Genomic DNA, 23,233 nt, shown 5'->3' on the forward strand with positions numbered 1-23,233 from the left:
CCTGGTTTCTTGCCACAGAACAGCTCCCCAGCCAGGTAGATCCCAGCCTGTGCTGGGATTATGTTTCTCCAAGTATAAGACCTTATACTTGTCCTTGTTGAACTTCGTACATTTCTTGTTAGCCCACTCTTCCAGCCTCTCCAGGTCTTTCTGCAGGGTGGCTCTCCCTTGCCAAGTGTGAACAATTATTTTACTTAGGTGTTGCAAATGACCAGCATTTTAATATGCATATAGATGTGTGTTGATATATAGTTCTTTTTTTTTAAAAAAAATAAACCAGCTTGCTGAATTGCTAATACTGATACTGTTTTAATTGAGATTTTGTTTTTCTTTAGTTTGCGGTGGTATCAGCATCCTACTGAAGAAGAGCTACGGATTCTTGCAGGGAAACAAAGAGGAAAAAGCAAAAAAGACAGGTAAATATTTATTTTAAGACTTTATTTTTTTTTTTTTAAGCATAAGACATATAATAGCTCTGCCAGCTAACTATTTGTTTTTTTTAGACTGAGTTAAAAACTGCTAGCTCTCCAGCTTGCATTAGTTTGTGGGACTCTGTACTGAACCATGTTCTTCTGAGTTGGATATCGCCAAATTGCTCAGGACTGGGTGATTTCCAGTCCACAAAATTGGTCTGAGAAATTGCTAAATTGGTGGCAAGGAGGTTTTTTTAGTGAATGTATTCATTTGGATAAAAACTGAGGGAAGCAAATCTTCTATAGGATTGAAGCTCTTCATCTTGAATCCAGAGAAGAAAGATGTGAGTATATTAGTCCAACATAGGATTACTTTGAGCCACCACTCTTACATAGCTGTGAAAAAGGTAAATGCGTTCCTAGGATGTATTAGGTGAGGTATTTCTAGTAGAAGAGATAGGGAAATATTAATCCTCTTGGACAAGGCACCAGTGTAGAACTTTATCGGGATTACTGTGTACGGTTCTGATCACTCATGTTCAAGAAAAGTGAATTTGTACGTGAACAGATGAACAGAGGGCTGCTGGGAAGCAGAAAGTCTGTCTTACAAGAGGAGGCTGAAGGAGCTTGGCTCGCTTAACCTAGCAAAGAGCGGACAGAGAGGGGTGGGACAGCTCTCTGTCTGCTTAAGGTGCAAACACATTTCTGACCTTCAGGCATGAAGTTCTGAAACAGCTTTCCAGAAGTACAACTGTGGCAAGAACCAAGACATCTTGAGATGGTGGAGCTGCTATGTTGATGCAACGCTTCTGAATTGGCTGTGTTTGAAACAAACCAACCCCCCGGCTTTCTTTTTGGTGACATAGGGGCTTTCCTTTAGTCCTTTTTTTTATATTTCATTACGAACTCTTGTATAATCCACAAAGTGCACATATAGTCTGCTCATTGTAATGCGATTTATTTTTTTCTGTTTCTTATTTCTTAAACTATGTGGTTAGCAACCTTATTTGCCGCACTTTGGAATAAAGAATTAAGTTATGCCTTCAGTATTAAATAACTTTAATTTTACATGTCTATTGCAATATTCTTTCAAATCTAGAAATTCATTTTATCTAACAGTTTTCTGTAAGAAATTGAGGAAAAATAATTATGAATAGCATTACAATTTATAACATTTAACTAGTAATATTTATTCATATATAAATTTAACTTTAAATGCAAACTATAACTTTAAGTCCACCCATAGGAGCGTTAAACAGAAAAACACAGTCTGGTTGCCAAATAATAATTGTACGTTGCTGTAAATTGCCTTTTCTCAATCTCACCAATTCCTTGCCATCCAAAATGTGTGTGTTCTCACTTTCTCCAGAGCAATTATATGCTCTTCTATGCCATGCTTCCAAGCAGCTAAGCTTAAATTTTGTAATATTTGGAAAATTTACTGAGAAATTTAGTAGGAACCTGTATTGCAAGTCATCTGTATATGCATAAAGTCCTTTTTCAGTTACTAAACTTCAACATCTAGTGTTTCAATTGTGAAGCTATGTTTTCTTGTCTGCACAGTCAAATTTTCTTGGTATGATTTAGTTATTATAAGATTGATATAATTATCTTACTATATTAACCAAGAGAATGCAATTGTAGTAGATGTAGGTAGTTGTTTGTACTAAAGTAACTGTTAATCACAGGGGGATAGGGAACTTTACAGAAACCAGGAAGGTGATGTGGAGACTTAAATGATGCCTCCTTTGCTTTGCTGTTGTAACAACAGAATGAATAATACGCTTTTTAGTCAATAAATATATTGTGTGTCCAGTATAAAAAATGTCTGTTGTTGGAGGAAAAACGTGATTTAGAATAGGAATTGTTTGTATTGAGTTGGTTTGGATATACTGTTTCAGTTTGCACAAAATGGAATGCAGTGCTCCTTTGAGCCAAGGAGATATGAAATGAAGGCTGTAGGAGAAATAAGGGTATTTTTATTTGATTCCTCCCCTCTCCCCCCCATGCCTTTTCAAGATAAAGAATTTTCTTTGTCAAGATCATAATCTTGCAAAAAGTGGTACCTGCTCCTTACTTAAATACTTCTCCAATTTGAACTAATTAAAAGAGAAAGGAGCTCCAAGGCACTTGCTTCAAAATGAGCTTTAGAAACAGCAGTAGTGTGAATATGTAGTCCTTTTTATTCAACACATACTACACTTCAGCATATTATGCTATAGGTTATAATGGCACATGAATTTTAGGCAGATTTTCTATCTCAGAATAATTTGTGTTATACTAAATTGTTAGGCTAATGAAAAGGTCCATAGCTACTATGAATGACTTTGAATTAAAGCTGTCAGTGATCCTGGGTATGTTCTGACTGTGCCTCTGGGATTATGGGTCCCCTGGGATAATTAAAGAGTAGGAACACCAGATTTTGTTGAGCTGAAATGGCTTCAGTTATCAAAATGCTCATCTCGCTCAAGATGATGGTACTTCTGGGTACAAGAGAACATCAAGAGTATAGTTTGAGACCAGAGAACCACACAGAAGCTTGCAGGTAGTCAGTGGATGTCAAGTAGTGTTTGAGACTTGTTGTTTAGACTTGAGCACCTGAATTTTTTGAGTAATGCTTTAGATTCCAATCCACAGTTTTCAGTTTTGCCCATTAAAATTCTTTTCCTTTGGATGATACTAATAATTAATATCACCTGAAAAAAATAAGTTATTAATACTTTCTGCTTGCATTCTCATCATGCACATTAGCTGACAGGACATCATTCCTGAAAAATAAATTCACAATTGATTGAATTGCTTTTTAATGCTTATGTCCCAATAACTTGTCTTCCTTTGGAAAATCCGTATCTCCTTTTCTAATTTGAGAGGCGCTATTCTAAAATCTGGCAGAGCTTTCTGTTTCCTTGTACCAATTTAGGGCTTACAAGTTTTGGATTTTATTTTTTTTGAACTTAGCAAACCGTTTTCTGATCTGCTTAAATTATTTCTTTAAAATCGTGATGAGGTAAGTTTTATTCTAGTTTGTAATTTTAATCTCTCAGTCCAATTTCATGTAAATTGACTTTGTTCAGGTTCTTTTAAGAACAGCCTGTTTTCTTCAGGTTAATATTTTCAGGGAGGTGAAGACCATGGTGTTGGTATAGTTTCAGATCTCTGGATGAAAATGCTCGTTTTACTCTAAATATATCATCTTCTGTCGTCTTTACATGTATCTCTGCTGTGAAAAATGATTCCTTAAAGATGTGTTAATTCTAACAATGATTAGGAAAGCATGGTCCGACTTCTCACTATGCATATAAGACGTACTTTTGTTTATACATATTTCAAAAAAGATTCATCAGGAGTGGAAAAGGGGAGCTGATGGTGGCTGGAAGAAGGGCTTCCACACCAGAAGAAGTGATGTAAGGTTTACTGGTGTGGGAATTGACAGAGGGAAGGTTTTGCAACAGGCAGGTACCCAGCGTGCAGGGGGTGGACAGGGAGCAGTAAACTGCCACGTTGCACAAGTAGTCATGGAATGACGTTAATAGGGTGGATTAAAGGACTTCTCAGTTTGGGACACACATCGTGGAGCTTGGTGCCACAAGACACTACGCAACTAAACCAATTTCAGACTGGTTCAGAAAGGGCTAAGGCAAATTCATTTCAGTTTTGAAAAATGGTGGTTTCAGGAGATGTGGTTCCTGGCTCAGGTTCTCCCCAAGTTGCTTAATGCTGGAAGCCAGGGAGGGTTTAGCAGTGTGAGGATCAACCTTTGCTTGCCTTATTCCTTCTGTTTGTATAAGCAAGCAGCCACCTGTGTAATAGGAGCAAATGAATCTGTGTGTCAGGCTTTATGAAGTCCCTGTGTGTCACTGTCATGCTATGCAGCAATGGCTAAAACCTGGAACACAGCTCCAAACCCTGATGCTCTGTTGCGGTGTACTTAGCTCTGTCTGTCTCCCCAAAGACAGCACAATGGATTATTTCCTTTCAAGATGTTCTGGTTCTCTAGGATTGCTAGTTATACTGCAATAAGTATTTTTTGCTTGTTTGCGTAAGCAGGATATGAATTGAATCAAGTCTATAGTATTTCTACACATACCCTTTTAGATTAGAAAATGATTTTAAAATTGCCTTTGCTTGATGGCTAGTAGGATGATCTCTCAAGGATCTAGGCTAGTCTAGCTCATGTGATATACTTGCTAAGCACACTCTTGGGACAAAAAGGTCTAATGATTTTTTTGGGAAACTTGTTTTTGTATTTTTTTTTTTCTTATCAGCCATCTTCAGAGGTACATTACTGCTTGTTATTTCCAGTGAACATTCAATAAGCTAACACTGCCAAGTCTGTCTTTTTCTTTTACTTGCTTTCAATCCAGAGAATTTGTGTCTTGAAAAAGTTTTTGTCATAACTGTATGTGTATTATCTATTTTTTTTTTTACAGGAAATATAATGGTCATATTGAAAACAAACCCCTAACCATTCCGAAAGACATTGATCTTCATCTGGAAACCAAATCAGTGACTGAAAGGGACACTATTGGTAAGAATAAGTGGATGCAGATCATAATATAATATTTCAAATATGTTCTGTTTCTTTCTATCAAGTGTTTATTTACAATGAATGACAGAATATATTTTTTTATAGACAATGAATGAATAGAGGTACAAGAATAAAGTTAAATGAGAAGGCAAGAATTGGGGCTAAGTCTCCTTTGTTGTTCTGTGGTTGACATCTTAATAGCAGTGTTATGGAAAAGGATGAGTAGGTGAAATCCAGCATAAAGCACATCTATTGTTGTATCAGGCATCCATAGCAATATAAGACAACACCCAAAGGATCACATCATAGTCTGTCTGAAATGGAGATCGTACCTTTGTACAAGAAAATTACAATTGGCAGATGTCGAAACATGTACTTTCTGCTCATCTAAAATAGGAAATGTGCTGTAGCATTAAAACCAACACCTTTCAACCACACATTGAAGTAAAATGCTTAAGAAACTGAAAGTGACAGTACAGAAATAAGCAGCATTAAGTGTTTTGGAAGTTGCTGGCTTTTAAAAATGATAATCTTTGATTCCTTAATTGTAACCAGTCATTCTGTTACAGAAAACCCATATATGGCTACGTATATATGTGTGATACTTATTTTCTTCATATCTATGTTTTTATATGCATGTGTTCTGTGCATAAATGTAGAAGGAAAGGAAGCATAGTCCTATGCAGGAGATTTCTCAGCTTGAATTACCAGCAACAATCTAGAAAATACCTTTAACAGAAATGCATTGTTTTTTGAAGCTGGCACATAAATAAACAAATGTAAACTGATACAGTGTGGGGTTTAACTGTCTTAAAGTTATGTATACAAACTGTTGTGGAATCTAACAAGATAGTTATTTCAAAGTAAGTATAGGACTTGGAAATACCTGAGTTTGGCCAATTTCATGTGTTTGATGTTAGGTAGTAGTTAACAGAGAAATGCTCAGTAATGTTTTGTGACTTTTTAACTAACCATCAGTATCTTAGATGGTGTTGGTTTTTTTTAAAGGAAAAGAGAAAGTGATTATATGTAGTATTTTAAATGGTTGCCAATGAGCTTTAAATCTTTCACAGAGTCAAAAAACATCTTAGATGGAATCACCACTAGACTTGGAGAAGCCATTTTGTGTTGTGATGTTGAGATTAAAATTAAGTCTGCTTTTTGAATTTAGGATGTTAATATATAAAAGCTGAGATGATAAAATCTTGTAGCCTTATAAATTTGAGTAGTTATCAAGTATTGAATAACAGAAGTGAAGAATGAAGTTCAGGTTGTTGAGTGGAAAAAATGTGGCTTTTTTGCTATTGTTGCTCTTTACTTGGGTGATTTGGGTCTACCTAGACCTCAGTTAATTGAAAACGTTTTTTAATTGTCACTCCATTCTGTGTGTGTCAGTAACTGCCTTAAACCTTTAACATTTGCAAACTTGTATTTTTCAGCGTTGCATTATTTTCCGGAATATCAGTGGTTGGTGGATTTCACTGTTGCAGCTACAGTTGTGTATGTGGTGACGGAAGCCTATTACAGTATTGTGAAGCCCTCACAAGAAATGAATATCAGCGTGGTGTGGTGTCTGCTTGTCTTGGCTTTTGCAGTGTATCCTTGTCTGTTCCCTTAAATCACTCTGTTCCAAATAATTTGCATCATTCTGCAATTCATATAAAGCGCTGTTAATTGGCAGGGTACACAAATATTTAGCATTTGGAGAAAGGATCGTGTAAGATAGTGCCACTGTTGGGTAATGTATATGCTGTATGTGCTCTTCTTACATGCCAACACCAATAGCTTGCTAATGTTAATACCAAACCATTTATGGAAAAAAATACAGAAACAGATTTATGTACAGAAAGTACTTACAACTTTTGGAGGAGTGTGCAATTTACTGCATGTTTACTGTATGTTTAATCTGATGCTTCCAGAGTGAAATAGTACAGTAATGTGTATACTAATTTATTGCAAAGTTGTGTTAACATTTGCAAAGAGGTGTTAACGTTTTCAAAGCACTGTGAAAAGGTGAGCTCCCCTCTGATACTGAGGGAAACAAAAGCGGTGTATTCAGGAAACAGGCAACATAAAAACATAAAAAGAGGCAGCTGTTATGTTTGTTTTTACTGGAGAAGGCAGTGTCAGACATGGACGCTTGCACGGTAATTAGCTGCTTTCCATATACCACTCCAGACATACAGTTTAGGGAGGAAAGTTGCCTTTTAAAGATGTGGTGGGTGATAAAGCAGTGGAATTGAATAAGGGCCTGCAAGAGTGCAGGTTATGGAAAGGTGAGTTAGAAAATGAATTCCTGCAACCCCTCTCCTTCCTCAACAGCTGACAGCCAGATAAAGGGGTAAGTTAGGGTCTGTATAGCACTTGAATATTCAAAAGTGATTCCTCTCTTTAAATGCCTGTTCTTCAATAGAGATTCTTACTGTGGGTTTGTTTTTTTTTTATTTATTTGGTGTTAGCAGTAGCTGGTGATGGTGTATAAAACCCTTGAACTCTAACGTTTCATTATATTTGGCCAACAGTTCTGGATATGCTTAATGCTTGTCTGTACCTGATAAAGACAGCACAGATTTTAATAATTATGATAAGGACAGGAATTCTTTGTCTAGGTAGCCTGAAGTATATATGATATCCAGAATTTTCCTTGTAATGAGTAAGAACTTGCTTTCCAGAGCAGGCATTTCTCCTTTGATGTGTCAGTGGACAGAGCCACAGGCCAAAAGGTGTTTTTTCTAGTCTTCTCCATAACAACAGGAAAGTCAGCGTCTGGCTTTTATGCACCTTATAATCATATCATGATTATCATCATGAATCATATCACTGTAGCTATATTATAGCTAATAGATAGCAATTATTGCACAGCCTTTGCTTTCTTTGTTTGGGTGAAGTCAGGAATTCTAGTTTAATCTCGGCAGAGGGGAGGAGAGAGGCAGCTGCTGCTTAAGAAATCAGAAATGAAAGCCAACACCTTTGACTCCTGTTTTGAGGATGAGGGGGAGGTTAATAGAACTAATGGAAAAACAAGCTTGAAATACTAAAGCCACAATGGACTCTTAAATTTATTGGTGGTAACGCTCCATTTGCTTCATCTTTTAAATCTTGGGTGTAGCCAACTTAAATAATACTGCAGTGATTGCAACTCTGGGTGAAACAGATGTGTGGATTATATGTTGTAGGAAAATCCCTTGCAATAATTCTTTCTTACAGTAACATTTGAATACAATCCTAATCACTGCTTTCATTTGGTTGTCAATTCAGGGCAAAACCAAATACAGAAATTTAAAAAATACTAAGTTGCCTAGTGGTGCACGCTTTCTGTCTCAGTAGCGTGAACATGCAAGTAGCTACTGGGGTCTTTGATTGTTTCTATTCTCACCTCCCATTTTTATATGAATTGAGCCTAACCCAACACTTCCAGTTTTATCCTAATCCAGCTGAAGCACTTGAGGTCTAATTGCCCAATTGGACCTGGAAGAGTTGAAGCAAATCTAGTATTCCCTGCACATTAGCTATATTTTCTCACCAGAAAGTGAGATCAGGTAGAATAGTATTAAAAGCAAAATATTATGTCCCAAAAGCTAAATTTTATTTAACAAGCTGTGAACGGTTAATGGCATTTTTTGTACCTAGGCAAGTGTTGGCCACAGAACCAAATTTACTTTGAGTTTTTGGTAATAGGCAGTATGCTTTAGAGAGGAAATCCTTGAGGACTTCTGTCAGTTTGTTGGGGTGAGAGAAAGGTTAGAGAAGTTAAAGTTTAAAATTCATGTGGCACTTCTGAAAACGTGCAAATTTGGGAAAGCCCAGAGAAGAATGGCCTGATATGTAGGACCAAGCCTCCAGTAGTAAGTAAACTCTGGAAATACGAAACCTGTGTACAGTGTAACCTTTTTTCTTTTTTTCTTTGGAATTTGTTATCAGACAGCAGAGCCTAAATTTTAGGTTTTTAAGTGAATCACTTAAAAAACAATTGTACAATTTTTCGGTAGTTTAAAAGAGATAATACAATACAAAGTATGATTACTTATCCAGTACTAGGTACTTGAACAGTCATTTATTAATTGTAGAAAGGAAACAAATGATCAGAGCTTGTTTTCTCCCACTGTATGCAACTTTTATGTACTTTTTTTTTTGTGGCATGAAATTGACCTTGTTTTTATTGGAGTCTTCTCTGCAGAGTAGGTGTTTGTAGAAGTCCATGTGAAGTCACTGCTTCCTAATATTGAATAGGGCTTTGCTTAATTACGTGTACAGTTTCTGGACTGATGGAACGAAGTAGTGTGATCCTGTGCAGTCTGAGGGGTTAATGGCAAAGCAGAGGGCTGGAAGCATGGTCTAAACTGTATATTAGAGTTAGCATTTCCATAAACATGCTAAAATAACTTAATTTGGGTGTTACAGCTTTCTGGGTAAAGGAATATGGTGCACAGAGAGCTGTACAGAGGTATTGATAACAATCCTTGTGATTGCTGGGACCTTGGCAGGTAAAAAGAGATTTCAGAAGAAAACTGTTTCATTCATGTGTTGTCACATCAGGCCTCTGGGATGCTGAGAATACTTTAAGACTTGCACAACTATTTACCAAATCAGTATGTTGACACCAGAAGTGATTCATAATAATTTAAGTGCTGAAAAAAAATTGGTTGCCTCTATATTTTCAACTGAAAGCAGTCAATGTGACAGGTCAAGAATTAGTTCTAGAATAAATTTGTCTTTTGGTGGCAGGTGTTTCTTCTACTTCATGGCTGTGTGTTAAGAGGTGATAGGTTGCACTAGGGATTTGGCTGACAGAATGACCCAAAAAAAGGTTAGAGAAGTTGGAGGTGATGATTGGAATTTTTTCAGCTGTGTCTTCAAGAAGGGGATGTTGTGATTTTTAGTTCAGTGCAGTAACCCACTGTTAGCATTTTTTAATGTTCGTAGTGGAGCTATTCAGAAAAATTCCAGAATTTAGTCTAGTCTACACATCTGTGTTTTAACAGAGATTTAGTCTGAAAGAAGCAGTATGTAAATTTAGAATTTGAGTTCCACTGTTGGCATTATGTTGATGGTAGTTGTGCTGGGCACAGCTAAGCTAGCTTTATGCACGTTTCGTGTGCTGAAATGTTTGTACAGCTGCATTGGCAGATACCTCTGTGAAAGATGCCAGGTTCCCCTGCCAGATGCTCAAGTGGCAGGTCATGCTCAGTGTACCCACTGTAAGTCTAGGCCTTGCACCACAATGAGTGTTCACAAACATTAACGCTATTTTTTGCAAGAAACATTGCAAAACTCATTTTTAAGCCAAAATTCACCACAGTCAGCAAGTCATGACCAATAATCTGTCTTAAAAAAAATTCAACGTCTTTGTTTTGCAAGACCTTTTTTTGATTCCTCTTCAGGTCCTGGAAATTGTTCAGTGAGTGCAGGCTATCAGCAGAAAAGTGATCAACCAACACGGTATCCTGCAGCCTTTTAAAAACATTAAGCACTGAGCAGGTGGATCAGCATGTCTTCTAAATGCTTCCTTCAATAAACATATTTGAGTCTTCTTGAAACTATCTGGACACTTCAAGATTTATTCTTCTCTTCTGCTAAAAATAAGAGAGTTCCCTACCCTGGAACTATTTATCCACACTGCCAACTGTGAGGTTGGTGCTCTTCATACTGTGGTCTAGTGGAATGAGGGAGATGGTAGATGAGTAGATTTCACAGGCTACTTTTGGGAAATGTTTCAATGGCATAGCAAAGGAAAGGGACAGTCTTTACTTGAATGAAGGTTGATCTAGGAAAGTTGGTCACCAAATAGCTTAAAAAAAAAAAAAACCCCTCCAAGCTTAAACTGTAGCTTTTTCTACATACATAAAATTAGAATATCGACGAGTTTACTTGGTTTTCACTTGTGTAGCTGAAATTTTCATGTATTTTAGGAGAAACAGAAGGTGGATCTTTTTCTCTTCAAACATGTGCATAAATACCAGTGTACTATATCATTAAATTCCATAATTGTAGCAATTCAAAAGATAAAATTATATTTGTAAAAGTGTATACATCAAATTCTATAGGTCTATCAAAAAAAAGTTATAAAAGTTATAAAAGGCAGGGTAAGAAATCTATTAACTTAGCACTGTATACTCCAGAATTATTTCTTTAGTAGGTCCTGAAACGAAAGTCAGGCAGTGAAAGAAAGTGATGAAGCGAGCCATAATGCTTTGATTTTTCTTTTTTTTTTCTATTCCTAAAAAAGGTAGCAGTGGTCATTATTTAGCTAAGAAAGGATTCAGTCACACATAGTTTGCATAATCATTAATTTATATATTAAGTTCTGAATCTGCACTATAATTTGATATTAATGTCAGCATGCCGCCTTCTTCTTGGTTACATTTTCTACTTCTTTTAGGCACAATCCATAGTTGAAAACATGAGGGTTATAAATCTATTTATAGATTGGGACTATTGATCACAAATTGTTATGAAGACCTTTGTATAGTTTCAAGACTTGAAATTAATGTGTTTTTAATTTGTGATTGATGTCCCTAGCTGTAAAAAGACACTTGTTTTCAGAATGTATTATTAAAGAAGCAGAGCTTTCCAGAACACTTACCTCTTTTTAGGATAAGGGAGGTCTTCCTTTAGATATGTTAGTTCTTTCTGTAAGGTATGAAGGGAGTTTTAAGTTGATTACTCTGAATTTAGGGTTATTAGATGCTGTGCTTAGGCAGCTTCATTGTGTGCATGAATACCTGTGCATATACAGGAAATACAGCAATGTGTATGTTAAACATGTGCTGCCTAATGAAGTGCAATATTCATAATCATATAGTTTCTCAAAAGATTAACTGATGACTGTTCAAATATTTTACTGTATAGATACTCTAAAACATGTTTTCATGTGGTCTGCATCTTAAAATACTTCCAGTATTAAAAAAGTGTGAATATGAATAAGTTATTGAATAATCAGGAAAAAAAAGGGTACAGTTTACACTTAAAATCTTCATTTCTCATTTTCTCTTTGGTTTTTCAAAGCAGGTAATATCTGGAGTGATCTCTAAATGCTTTGTTTAAATATGGACTGGATATTGCCTGCCATTTAAAAAAGAAAAAAAAATCAATTATAATGGGCTGCAGTTCATGGTGATAAGAGTTGAGAATATATAATGAAAATTTTTTTCTAATCTACTGTTTGACTTTGGAGCTAAGTATGTTTAGAAATGTATTAAAAAGGAGAAAACTCGATTTTATAAACAGCTTGATAACAGAGCAGGTGATGACTTAGATGTGAAAGGACTAGATATATCATGCCAAACTATATAGGGGTTTTTTAAGGTCAGGGCTTTTTCTTTCCAAGATGAGCATGGGATGTATTTTTATTTCCTAGATAGTACTTAACATGCTGTTCTTTTACTATGTTTGATGTCTGAGAAATCTCAAAAATGTGCATGTGAAAGCAGAGAAATTCAAGTTTCATCTTTTCATATGTTTTTCTGCTTAATAAGCAGTCACATAATAATCTAAGCAGGAATCCCATGCCGTTTGTCATAGTTTCTTGTAAGGCAGGTCAACACTCCCTGTGGCAGTTGAGAAATTTTATCCCATTCCTGATACAAGTGCTTGTTGGAGCATCCTGGTTTTGCTGTTTGTATGCTTGTATACTTTAGGGTTGTGCATCCAGTAAGAATACCTGTAGCTCCCCTGTGGTTAAAAATGTGGTTAAAAAATGTGTTTATTCACTTCCCTGCCATCACAGTTGTTGCATTGAAAAGTAGTATTTTGGATTTTGAAACTAATTAAATCTTGAGTTATCTAGTTTGATGGAATATTTTTCATGTAGCTCAATATTTTGCATTGGAAGATACGATTGTCTTTTTTTTTTGGTTTGATGAAACATGATTATGTAATCATTTACACTTAAACTGTGGTTTAATTCTTCTAGATTGATAGTGATTATTGCTGCAATAAGTAAGCCTAAATCAAAACTGTATTCCAGAGTAGTGTGTTCCTGGTTACTTATTATGTGATTATGCTATACCAGTATTCTGTAATTTTAACCTGACATTGGCTGAACACATATTACTTTTTTAAAAAAAATGTGCATCATAGAACAGCCCTAGTGTAGATGATCAAAATACAGCTTTATAATTCTTAAATACAGTTATTTTACAAACTTAATTTTCCTTGACCTTTTTCTTGTGTAGTAAGGTACTGTTTTCGTTGACTACCCATTATTTCAAAGTAGAGGATGGAGGTGAAAGATCGGTCTGTGTCACCTTTGGTTTTTTCTTCTTCGTGAAAGCAATGGCAATTCTCATTGTGACAGAAAACTATCTAGAGTTTGGACTGGAATCAGGTAAACCCTTTCTTTCATGTTTGTAACAGCTCTAGTGATTGCATGACACGGAAGATTTTATTTCCAGTCTTTTAGGTGTTTTTGAGAATATCTGTGTTAAAAGGGACTCTTTGTGTCATACACTTCTAACAAATTTTGCTTTGGAATGCAGATTCTGAAGGTTAGCTTGTATGTTTTCCCTGCTTTCTTTTAAATAGTGTAATCTTTGCCTAGACTGTTAGTTAATTATATTTGCTTTCCAGTTTTATGTTTAATCTATTTTGCCTTTCATACTAAAGCGAAGCTCTTTTACCAAAAACAAAAAAATACCTATGTTTGTAAAAAGTTAATTTTCTTCATGTTCCTGAAGTTTGTTAGTATCAGAGATATTAATAATCAAATTTTGTTGAATTATGGCATACTAATTATCACATGAAAGAGTTGTGCTAGACATAAGAAAACTTGTTTAAAATATGACTTGTTACCTAGCATTTTATTTCAAAAAAGGGGTTCTGCATTTGTACTGTCATAAAATACATATAATATATGTGTCTCTGCAGGATTCTCGAATTTCTCAGAAAGTGCTATGCAGTTTCTTGAAAAGCAGGGTTTGGAATCCCAGTAAGTTCCTGGAAATACATTTATTCTGTTTTATGTGACCATTTATAACTGAATCACTTGGGTTTTCTTAGCGAGCACTTGTCCTGCATGTTTTTGTCATATACATGCTTATAATCTCTATAGTAATGTGAAGAGGTGAATGAAAATAATTAATCAGCACTCACAAGTAACTTAAATTGCATGTGTGTTTTCTCTTTGTAGTTTGGAGATAGTTTCTACCCTTGCACTTTGGTCATTGTTCATAAAATGCATTTCAAAACTGTAAACATTTTTTCATGGTAATTCCTTTCGGCTTTACGAGGATTGCTTTAAACAGGTGATAAATATTTTTTTGCCATGCAAGAAGATGAGAGTACAAAATAAACAGTTAAAGCTTTTGATACATTTGGTGTTAGCACCAAATTTTGGCCTTCAGTCCTGTTTTCAGGTTGTATTGGTATTTTCCTATGATGCAAAAACATCTGCTTGCTACAGGATATCCAAGATTTGCATGGACTGCCAAAGGAATACACCATAGCTTGTGATGTTACATAAATACACAATTGCTGTCATAGACAGCCTCTGTATATTGGAAAATGTATTTCTGTTGTAATTCTTTCCTTATACATGTTCTCTAAAATGCATTTATGGGGTATGTAATCACTGTGGCACTGCAGCTTTGAATTTCTTGCTTGGGAATTCTCAAGTATTGTGCAGAAGCTATGGAACCTCTTCATTTTGGTGAAAAAGAAGTTTCCTCAAACTAGATTAGCGTGTCATTTATGAATAAACTCATGGGAGACTCTTAACTGAATCCCATGTGTTTCTTAGCTTTTCTTCACTCTGCTTTTCCTAAGCTATTGCAAGTTTACTAACTTCTGTACTAATATTCCTGTTAAGTGTTTATTTTTGAACTTTTGCAGTGCTTTGGCTGTTTACAGCAGTAATTGAGGTGATGATGGTGTCTCTTGGCAGTTGGTATCACATAGATTAAGAAAGAATCTAAAACTCTTGTGTATCACTAGATTTGCTTTTGTTACTTTTTAATCTGTGTTAGTTACATGTCACTTGGTTTTTTTGTGTAATCCAGTGTTTGTTTATTCCGTAATTCAGTTGATCCTTGATATTTTTTCTGTAATTTTTTAATGTAGTCCATAGTCCATTAAAAAGAACTATACAAGTCACTTGGAAGAGACATGTTAATTGGCCACATGTATGTTTTAGATAAATCTGTGAAAAACATCAGCAATAACAGTTTCATAAATCTTTTTACTGGTTAAAGGTAGAACGTAAGTAGTATAACTTAAATATCCATTTTGTTGTGGACCGATTAAGTTTAATGATGCATCTGTTCCTCTCTTAAAAACACAATCATTAAATTCATTCTACTACTGATTTAGGTTATATATTTTGTTGTTAATTACATTATAAAATTATTTTTTTTCTTCTCTACTAACAATTTTAACAGCAACCTAGGTTTTCTATTTTCATAGGAAATGAATAGGTGACTTGGGGGTTTTTTTGGTTTTTTTTTGGTTTTTTGGTTAATTTTAACTCCTGATTGGTTTGTAATAATGATAGTATTCCAGAGTAAAACTGTAGAATACTGTTTGCTTTTTTTATTAAATGTTAGATGCTGTTGAGTTGAAAGTAGTCTCTGATACCCCACCCCCCCAACTTCCTCCCCAAGAAAATGCTTATTTCCTTTCTTTTCTTTTAGGGGTCCTGTGTCTAAACTAACCTTCAAATTGTTCCTGGCTGTTCTGTGTTCACTTATTGGTGCTTTTTTGACATTCCCTGGCTTGCGACTGGCTCAAATGCATCTGGATGCTCTGAATTTAGCAACAGAAAAAATAACACAGTAAGAGAAAATATGTGCACATAGGTATATGCTACTCAGTCTTAAGTCTTTAATGTCTGAAAATAAACAAAGCAAACTATTCCAGGAAGAAGGTAGTGACTAAGACTTCTGTTGCTGCCTGCTTTCCGTATCTTGAGCAGACTTGCCACCTGCCTCTTTCTGCTCTGCCAGTCTGTTCCCTTCTTTGCCTTGTAATTAGAGTCCCAATTAAAGGAGCTTTCCTTTCCTCCTCCACCATGAATGTTTCTGCTTACTGCTTCCTTTCCCCCATCATATCTGTTTGGAAGTTAAGATAACTTTCAGGAAGCAGAGGTACAACAACAGACTCTTTTTTTTTTTTTTTTTCCCAACATTACCTGCAGATGGGCATCATGCCTTTAATAAATTTACAATAAGATGCGGAGAAAAGATGACCCAGAATATTTAATATGGATCAGATGTTAATACCAGTTTAAAGGAGTATTTTTGTTTTCAACTGTCCTTGAGTTTGGTAGTAAAGTGTTTTACCTGATTTAACTGTTTCTCTTCAGTATTCTCTGGTTGAGGGAGAAACTCCAAATATCTGTCATAAATTTTGACCTTTGTTTAATACACGTTAATGACAGATTCTGCAGCGTAGCCTATTGTGATCATTTAGTGTGGTCACTTTCCTAAGAAAGGTTACATTTTCTGATATGAAAATTCTTGATGTTCAAACTGCATTTTTTTTTTATTTTCCTAAAAAAATTCCCAGCCTAAAAATTAATGTGCTTAAAGTGGGTCCTTCACTCTTGGTAAATTTATAGCCAAGCACTCTGTGTTACTCTTGCACTTCTTGTAGTTGAATGCATCCAGGTATAGCTGCAAGCTGTTGGCTTGTTGTATCTGCTCCTAAATTTCTGTCTATGTGTAGACTTATGACTGAGTCACTTCATAATCTGTTCTTTTCAGCTAAATAAGCTGCTTAGTTTTTGATTTTTATGGCTCTCAGTATTTTAAGATTTCATGTGCCTTTTCTGTACGTATCTGCTAATTTTCAAACATCTTCCTTCATCTGTGGATATGAAATCCTAGGCAGAAATATAAACTCTCTGAAACAAAAGTTCATTAATCATGAACCAAAAGGGTAATTAACATCTACTAGAATGGGGTTATGAAAAGTAAATACCATCTAAACATTAAGTTGGAAGATATTGGAACTGGTTGTTGAAGGTAACTTTGTGCAATACCAAACAAATTATTTTCGACAGCCTACTAATACTTTGATTATTCAATTGCAACAATAAAAAAGTGATGTTAAATTGATTAAAACTTTGCCAGATATCAATGTAATTAAGTAATGCAATTATAAAAAAAGAATCATTGTCAAGTGATAGATCCTAACGGGCCTGAAGAGATTGTGCCCTTAGTGGTGTGTTTTTATCAATGAGTAGATCGTTATCGACTCTGCAGTTGTTTGACAGTGACTAAAGGGGAGTAGTAACTGAGGATGATGTGTCACTGATACAAAGCCCTCTAATTTGGGTACAGGAAAAGAGTGTCTTTCCATGCAGTCAAATATGTGGTCTACTTTTGGAAAAAAAACCCAAAAAAACAACAAAACCAAAACAACAACCAAACATAAAACCAAAATTAGACAAAAAAACCCCTAAAAACCAAAACCCCACAAAAAACATAAATCCCTAAATGTGCCCAAAACTCCTACCACCCCTCAAGCTCCAACAGAAAAAAAAACAAACAACAAGTTAAAAGAAAAACAAAACCAGAGGGGACAAGCTCCCTTTCCCATTCTATTACAGAATGGGAGACTTAATTTACAGGGAAGACTGACCAAAAAAGTGGGGGAGGAGTGGGGAATAAAAAAAGTAAAGGTTAATGATGAACTTGCCACTTCACTAACATGTTCAAAATTATTCATGTGGTTCTTTTTTGTGTATAGGGAGTAAGGGTTTTGGGTAAATCGAAGAAAAGTAATCTGGTGTCCATTTTGGGGTTTGACAGCTGGTTTGATTTTTTCCTTTAGCTATCAGTATCCTTCTCTGCATCTATTTTGGAGTCTTCCTAATCAATTTGTACCATTTTCGTACACATTCCCTCGTTTTCCAGAGCCTGCTTCAAGAGTCTTTCTCAAATAAACAGAAAGGGATTCTTGCCACCCTTTGGCACACTCCAGTCCATTAACTCAGTAGGAGTTACTTATTTAAGTAGAAGCTCAGGTAAAATGCTTTCATGAGTTAGTGAAGTGCTTTGGACTGTACTTTGATTCCTTTGTGTTCCTTAGCAACACTGAATAACTAGCAGAGCTTATTCCTTCGTCTGAAACCAATGATTTAAATGTGTATGTGATGACATCTTCTGAAACATTCCAACATTTTAATGGTTTTGGGAAGCTTGATAGTTTGAAATCAGTAAGGTCTTGTGTTCTTTAGAATAACTTTTGATTACCTCAGTTTTTATATGTTGTAGAAGCACTCTGGTGGGAGATGGAAGTATAGACACGTTGATTCTTATAGTGAGGAAGCATTGCACTAGCCACCAGAACTACAGCACTGAAGTCTTCAACTGTTTTTGTTTCATTTTAATAATGAAAAAGGATTTGGATAGTGGAGTTCAGAAATGAAGGAGGATATTAATTTCAGGGAAAACTAGATTTTTTTTCAGAGAAAACTATCCCCTTTTCTTAAATCCTGCTGTTTGTTTTGTACTCAAAGATTAGAAAAGAAGACTACTTTTACATTAACCGTGCCGTTTTGTACAATGCTCTTAAAATGGAATAGCTGTGCTGGCTTTTTTATCTTTAATTGAATATAAGTACCAAGTTGCATTTAGTTAAGGTTCCTAAGTGAAAAACTAGACTAAACTAGGAAATTTGACCTCTGAAAACTTCTTCCTCTGGTCTATACAGATAGCCTAAATGAATCTGAGTACATTTTTACTAAAGCAAAAAAAAGTAATATAGCAACATATTTCCCATCAGTTATCCATTTGAGAGTGACTCTCTAGATTGTAACAGCTAGTGCAGTTTGGTGTTATGCCATCATAAGGAAACTTTCAACAACTTTTACTGTAGCGTGGCATAATGCAGCTGGCTCTTTGGTTAGATTGTTTGGAATAAATCAAGTTTTCAGATATTCTTAAGTGTGATTTCACAGTATGTAGTATGACTGTTCTGTTGAAACATAAGTCATACCTATAAAATAGGGAAGTAATTTTCTTATTTACCTTTCTCCCAACTATTTTAAAATTTGAATTTCTCCTTTTGAATCTGTAACCCCAGCTTCAACAGGATGGTAATTGTATGTATTTAATAACTTCTTTTTTTCTTTCTTCTTTCAGAACGTTGCTACATATAAACTTCTTGGCACCTTTATTTATGGTTCTGCTGTGGGTAAAACCAATCGCTAAGGACTACATTATGAACCCACCTTTGGGCAAAGAGAGTGTCCCTTTGTAAGAATCCCTTTAAAAATTCTTCTTTCTGGGGTATCGAGAACAAAAACATAAGTCTTAGTGCTCTGTGAAGACCATAGAAATGTGAAAGACTTTAAATCTAATAAATCTGATTTCAAAGATATTGTAGAAGTTGCAACTGAGCTCTAAAGAGCTTCTGTTACTCGGGGAAAAAAAGAGTGAGTTGTAGAGTGTTGAATGCTAAGATGGTGGTTCCTAAAACGCTGCTATCTTCTGGCATCTCCTTGGCAGAGATGGGTTGTTCTTCCTAGGCGTGGAATACCACCTCACTGCCACCTTCTGAAACCTTGTATCTTAAATATTGGTGTAGGAGAGGAGTGGTTTCACTGAAGACGGTCGGGGTACATTGGCATGAGAACTGACCTATGTGATTTGTCTTAAGATCTATGTGTAGATGAAGTGCATATGGAATTGATAGGTAAAATATTCAAAAAGTAAAAATGGAAAGAATTTTTAGGAAGAATCACAGAATCTTCTAGGTTGGAAGGGACCTTAAAGATCATCTTGTCCAACCGTGAAGAGCAATGTCTGAAATAAATATTTTATAGGTAGCATAGGTGATTGTCATTGTCACTATTAGTCTAGATAATTCAAAACAGTAGTATTCAAATAGCCTTTTAACAGATATGATTGGTTGATGCTTTTATGGCTTTCTAGGTCTAAGATGGGCTTCTTAAGGTGATTCTGTGACCACTGAACTATTACATAAAACACTGCAAATACGTGTATTTTGTTCCTCAGTTTGTCTCACAATGAGGGCTGTGTTATAACGGGGTATCTGAGGCAACTGAAGCACACATTTGCTGTCTAGAACTGTGTGTCTCAAAATGTGTAATTACCTGAGCAAGCTTGGTTTTTAGTGTACTGTTGTCATTACTCAGAACTTAAGCATTTAAGAGCTGTTCTCGTTTACAAATGGGTACTAATTTGGATCTATTGCTGTAACCAGGCCACTAGGAAGTAGCAGTAGAGAGAGAAGTTGGAGAACAAAAATGAATATTACTTCCACATGAATTTCATAACTGTAGATTTTGTGTTAAGCATTTTTGACAAGATGCTTCAAGATTTCTTTACATATGATATAAGCAAATAACTCCATAGCAGTAGGTGACCTTTGGAAAACAGTATTACCTTTGTTTTCTTCCTTTTTATCCACAGAATGTCAGAAGATACATTTGACACTGTGAGGTTGTGGATTATAATCCTGTTGTGTGCTTTACGGTTGGCTATGATGCGTCATCATTTACAGGCCTATCTGAATTTAGCCCAGAAAAGTGTAGATCAGATGAAAAAGGAAGCTGGCAGAATCAGTATGGTTGATTTACAGAAAATGGTAAGTATGCTGGTGGCTCAGGTTACATATTTTGAGTGTTCTATCTGTAAAAATGCTTTTTTTTTTTTCATTTCTTATGTCTTTGGCACCGGAGCTGAAATCTGAATGAAGCTTCCTGAACTGAATCTCCTGTAAAAATAGCAACACTAGAGAAATTCTGCAAACCAAAATATGCAGAGGTGTATCATCTGTATTGTGCAGATGGTTTGTCTTAAGTTAATTGGACATTCTTGTAAAAGATCCCTAATTGTTCCTTACAAATACGTGTTTCTGTTCAGCATGGATAGATCTGGGGGAGTCCACAGGGGGAGGGTGATCTGTAGCTACATGGCGGAGGGAAAAAGGAGTTGGATTTAGATAGAAGGGTCAAATATTGTTACCTAATCCCAACTATGATTTTTAAATTGAGGCAAAATTTAAGATGAGGTGGTTCTATTCTAGGATAAACTGAGAAATGTTTAATGCTCTCAGACCACTCTCAAGTTCACTAGCCTAGTTACTAGTCTCCTCTTTGAAAATGCCATTGCCCCTAAATGAAGTCCCATCTTGTTTTACTAGCCATGTCTGCTTTAATCTTCTGGAACTTTTGCCAGTAAAGTCTTTCCTATCTGTCATCTGACAGTGATCATTACTTTTGAATTTATTTTTTATCATATTCCATCAATTATCTTACAGTACTTTTTGTCTCATGCATTTTCTTCTGGCACTGTCTTACTAATTTTTCTTCTCATGTTAGTTTTTTGATGCTTGCTCATCACAAAGCCCTCTGAGGTATTTCCAAAAATGTCATGCCTGCCTTTGTCTTTTTTTGTCACCCTGTATTCTGTTCTTTTCTAAAATCCAGTTAGCTTTATTTCATTGCTTTTTTGCTATTGATTTTATGAGGTTTTTTTTCCTCCTTTATTTGGTCCAGTCTGTTAGGTCAATAGCTTATATAAAATATTATATAAAATATGTAATGTAACAATCTTGAGAAAGATGGAACAAGTTGGCAGCAGGGGGAAGGTTAAATCTGAGTGGATCTAAATGAACCATAATGTATCCCTGAAATAAAAACCATTTAAATTGTTATTGATCAACAATTAATGAAAAGTCATCTTGTCATTGTTTTTAAAATATTGGTGTTTCACAGTTGAGTATCTTAAAAAACTCTTGCTTTGGAAAAGGAAGTGCAATATTAACTAAACTTTAATTTACTTTTTCTGAGGCTTTGAACTGTGACTGCTGCTTCATTTTTTAAACAGGGTTTAGTTTGAAATCACTAGGGACTTTAAAAATTAAATATGCATTTAGCTTTGATTCTGGTATATTGAAACAGGAATCTTTGAATGATGACATACAGTTTTTAGAAGTCAAATTGTTTCTGTTGGTTTTAACAGAACTGATGCTTTTAATTATTTCCTTTCAGCACTTAGATTTGTAAATGTCCTGCAACTAGAGTTCGTTATGAGATATTTTTCATTAGGTCTTTTGAAGAAAATCTTGCATGCCAAGATGTGCTAGAAAACTTTTAAAACAGCTTTAATGCATAAGTATTGGGTTTTTTTTTTTTTTAGTAAATTGCTTGTTTTTCCTAGATATGTTCATAAAGGTTTACTTTGATCATCCAGAACTTATGAATTACTCTTCTGTTTTCCCAGGTGGCTCGAGTATTCTATTATCTTTGTGTAATTGCACTGCAGTATGTTGCACCATTGGTAATGCTCCTTCACACAACTCTGCTCTTAAAAACACTAGGTAAGCAAAATTGGATCAACAAAAATGTGTCCTGTTCTACACAGGGCTTTTATATTTTCAGCTTACTAAAGAGGATTAGAGTGTGGGAGTACTTGTAATACAGAGATGCATTGTAGTTTCCTGCTATTTAAAACATAGTGATGTGTGGCTTTTAAGCTGTTCTCTTCTGTTCCTGCTTTTGACATCTTTCAGTTATATGCTAATTTGTTTGTTTTATTTCTGATACGTTGTGCATTAGGAAAAATAAAGCTGTTTACTTCTATTGAAATACATCTTTTGAAAAGTACTTTAAAAGTGAGTTGTATAAAGAATTATTGATTTAATACACAAGTACTTAATACATAACTTATGAGCATCTGTTAAATGATTAATTTTGTTTTAGCTTTTCAATCTTAAGTGAGCTTTTTGAATGGAAATTGTGACGTACGGAGTTCATTTCATTATTGGGAGATCTGATCTCACTCTGGGATTTTTTTTTTTTTTTTTTTTTTAGCGGGACTCCCCTTACGACAGGATTTTGTTATGCATTCATCCCATAGGCAAGCCTGTAACAGACTTCCTCTAACCTCTTAGTGTCAGGACTGCTCTAAGCTGATTCAGGCTAATAAAAGCAACCCAACAAAGCTTTGATGGTGTCATTACATCTTCCTTAAATCCCCTTCCTTTTTTTTTTTTTTTTTTTCTTGTGAGGGATCTCTCTCACAACCTGCCATGCAGTCGTGTCATTCTTCTTGCAAAATGTCAATGGAGGTAGGCTTTATTGGGCTGTGATTTATCCCATTCTGGAGTAGACAGTTACTCCTGGTGAGGTGAATCATACCCAGCACTGACAGGGGTCCCAAGGCAACTACATCAGATGTAGATGGTAGGATGTCAAGAGGTAAGATGGATCCTACCCTAATAGCTTACTAGTATGATCAGGAAGACATGCAGATAAATCCAGTTAGTATTTACTAAATTATAAGAACTTCAATGTTATTTTTGTGTGCGTGAGTGAAAAATATAT

General features: G+C 35.3%; 1 protein-coding gene across 2 annotated transcripts in view; it reads left to right on the forward strand.

The window, feature by feature from the left end:
• Window positions 1-23,233, forward strand: part of TMEM161B (transmembrane protein 161B) — a 46,305-nt gene that overhangs the window by 15,530 nt on the left and 7,542 nt on the right. The window contains exons 3-11 of one of the 2 annotated variants that reach the window (XM_014936872.1): window positions 336-416; window positions 4,844-4,941; window positions 6,381-6,537; window positions 13,116-13,267; window positions 13,807-13,867; window positions 15,567-15,707; window positions 19,023-19,136; window positions 20,316-20,490; window positions 22,131-22,227. In XM_014936872.1, the coding sequence (XP_014792358.1) occupies window positions 336-416; window positions 4,844-4,941; window positions 6,381-6,537; window positions 13,116-13,267; window positions 13,807-13,867; window positions 15,567-15,707; window positions 19,023-19,136; window positions 20,316-20,490; window positions 22,131-22,227 (1,076 nt within the window). The remainder of the gene's footprint in view (window positions 1-335; window positions 417-4,843; window positions 4,942-6,380; window positions 6,538-13,115; window positions 13,268-13,806; window positions 13,868-15,566; window positions 15,708-19,022; window positions 19,137-20,315; window positions 20,491-22,130; window positions 22,228-23,233) is intronic. The other variant, XM_014936873.1, reaches the window with a different exon arrangement.

Source organism: Calidris pugnax, unplaced genomic scaffold, assembly GCF_001431845.1.
Source record: "Calidris pugnax isolate Ruff unplaced genomic scaffold, ASM143184v1 scaffold40, whole genome shotgun sequence".
NCBI lineage: Eukaryota > Metazoa > Chordata > Aves > Charadriiformes > Scolopacidae > Calidris > Calidris pugnax.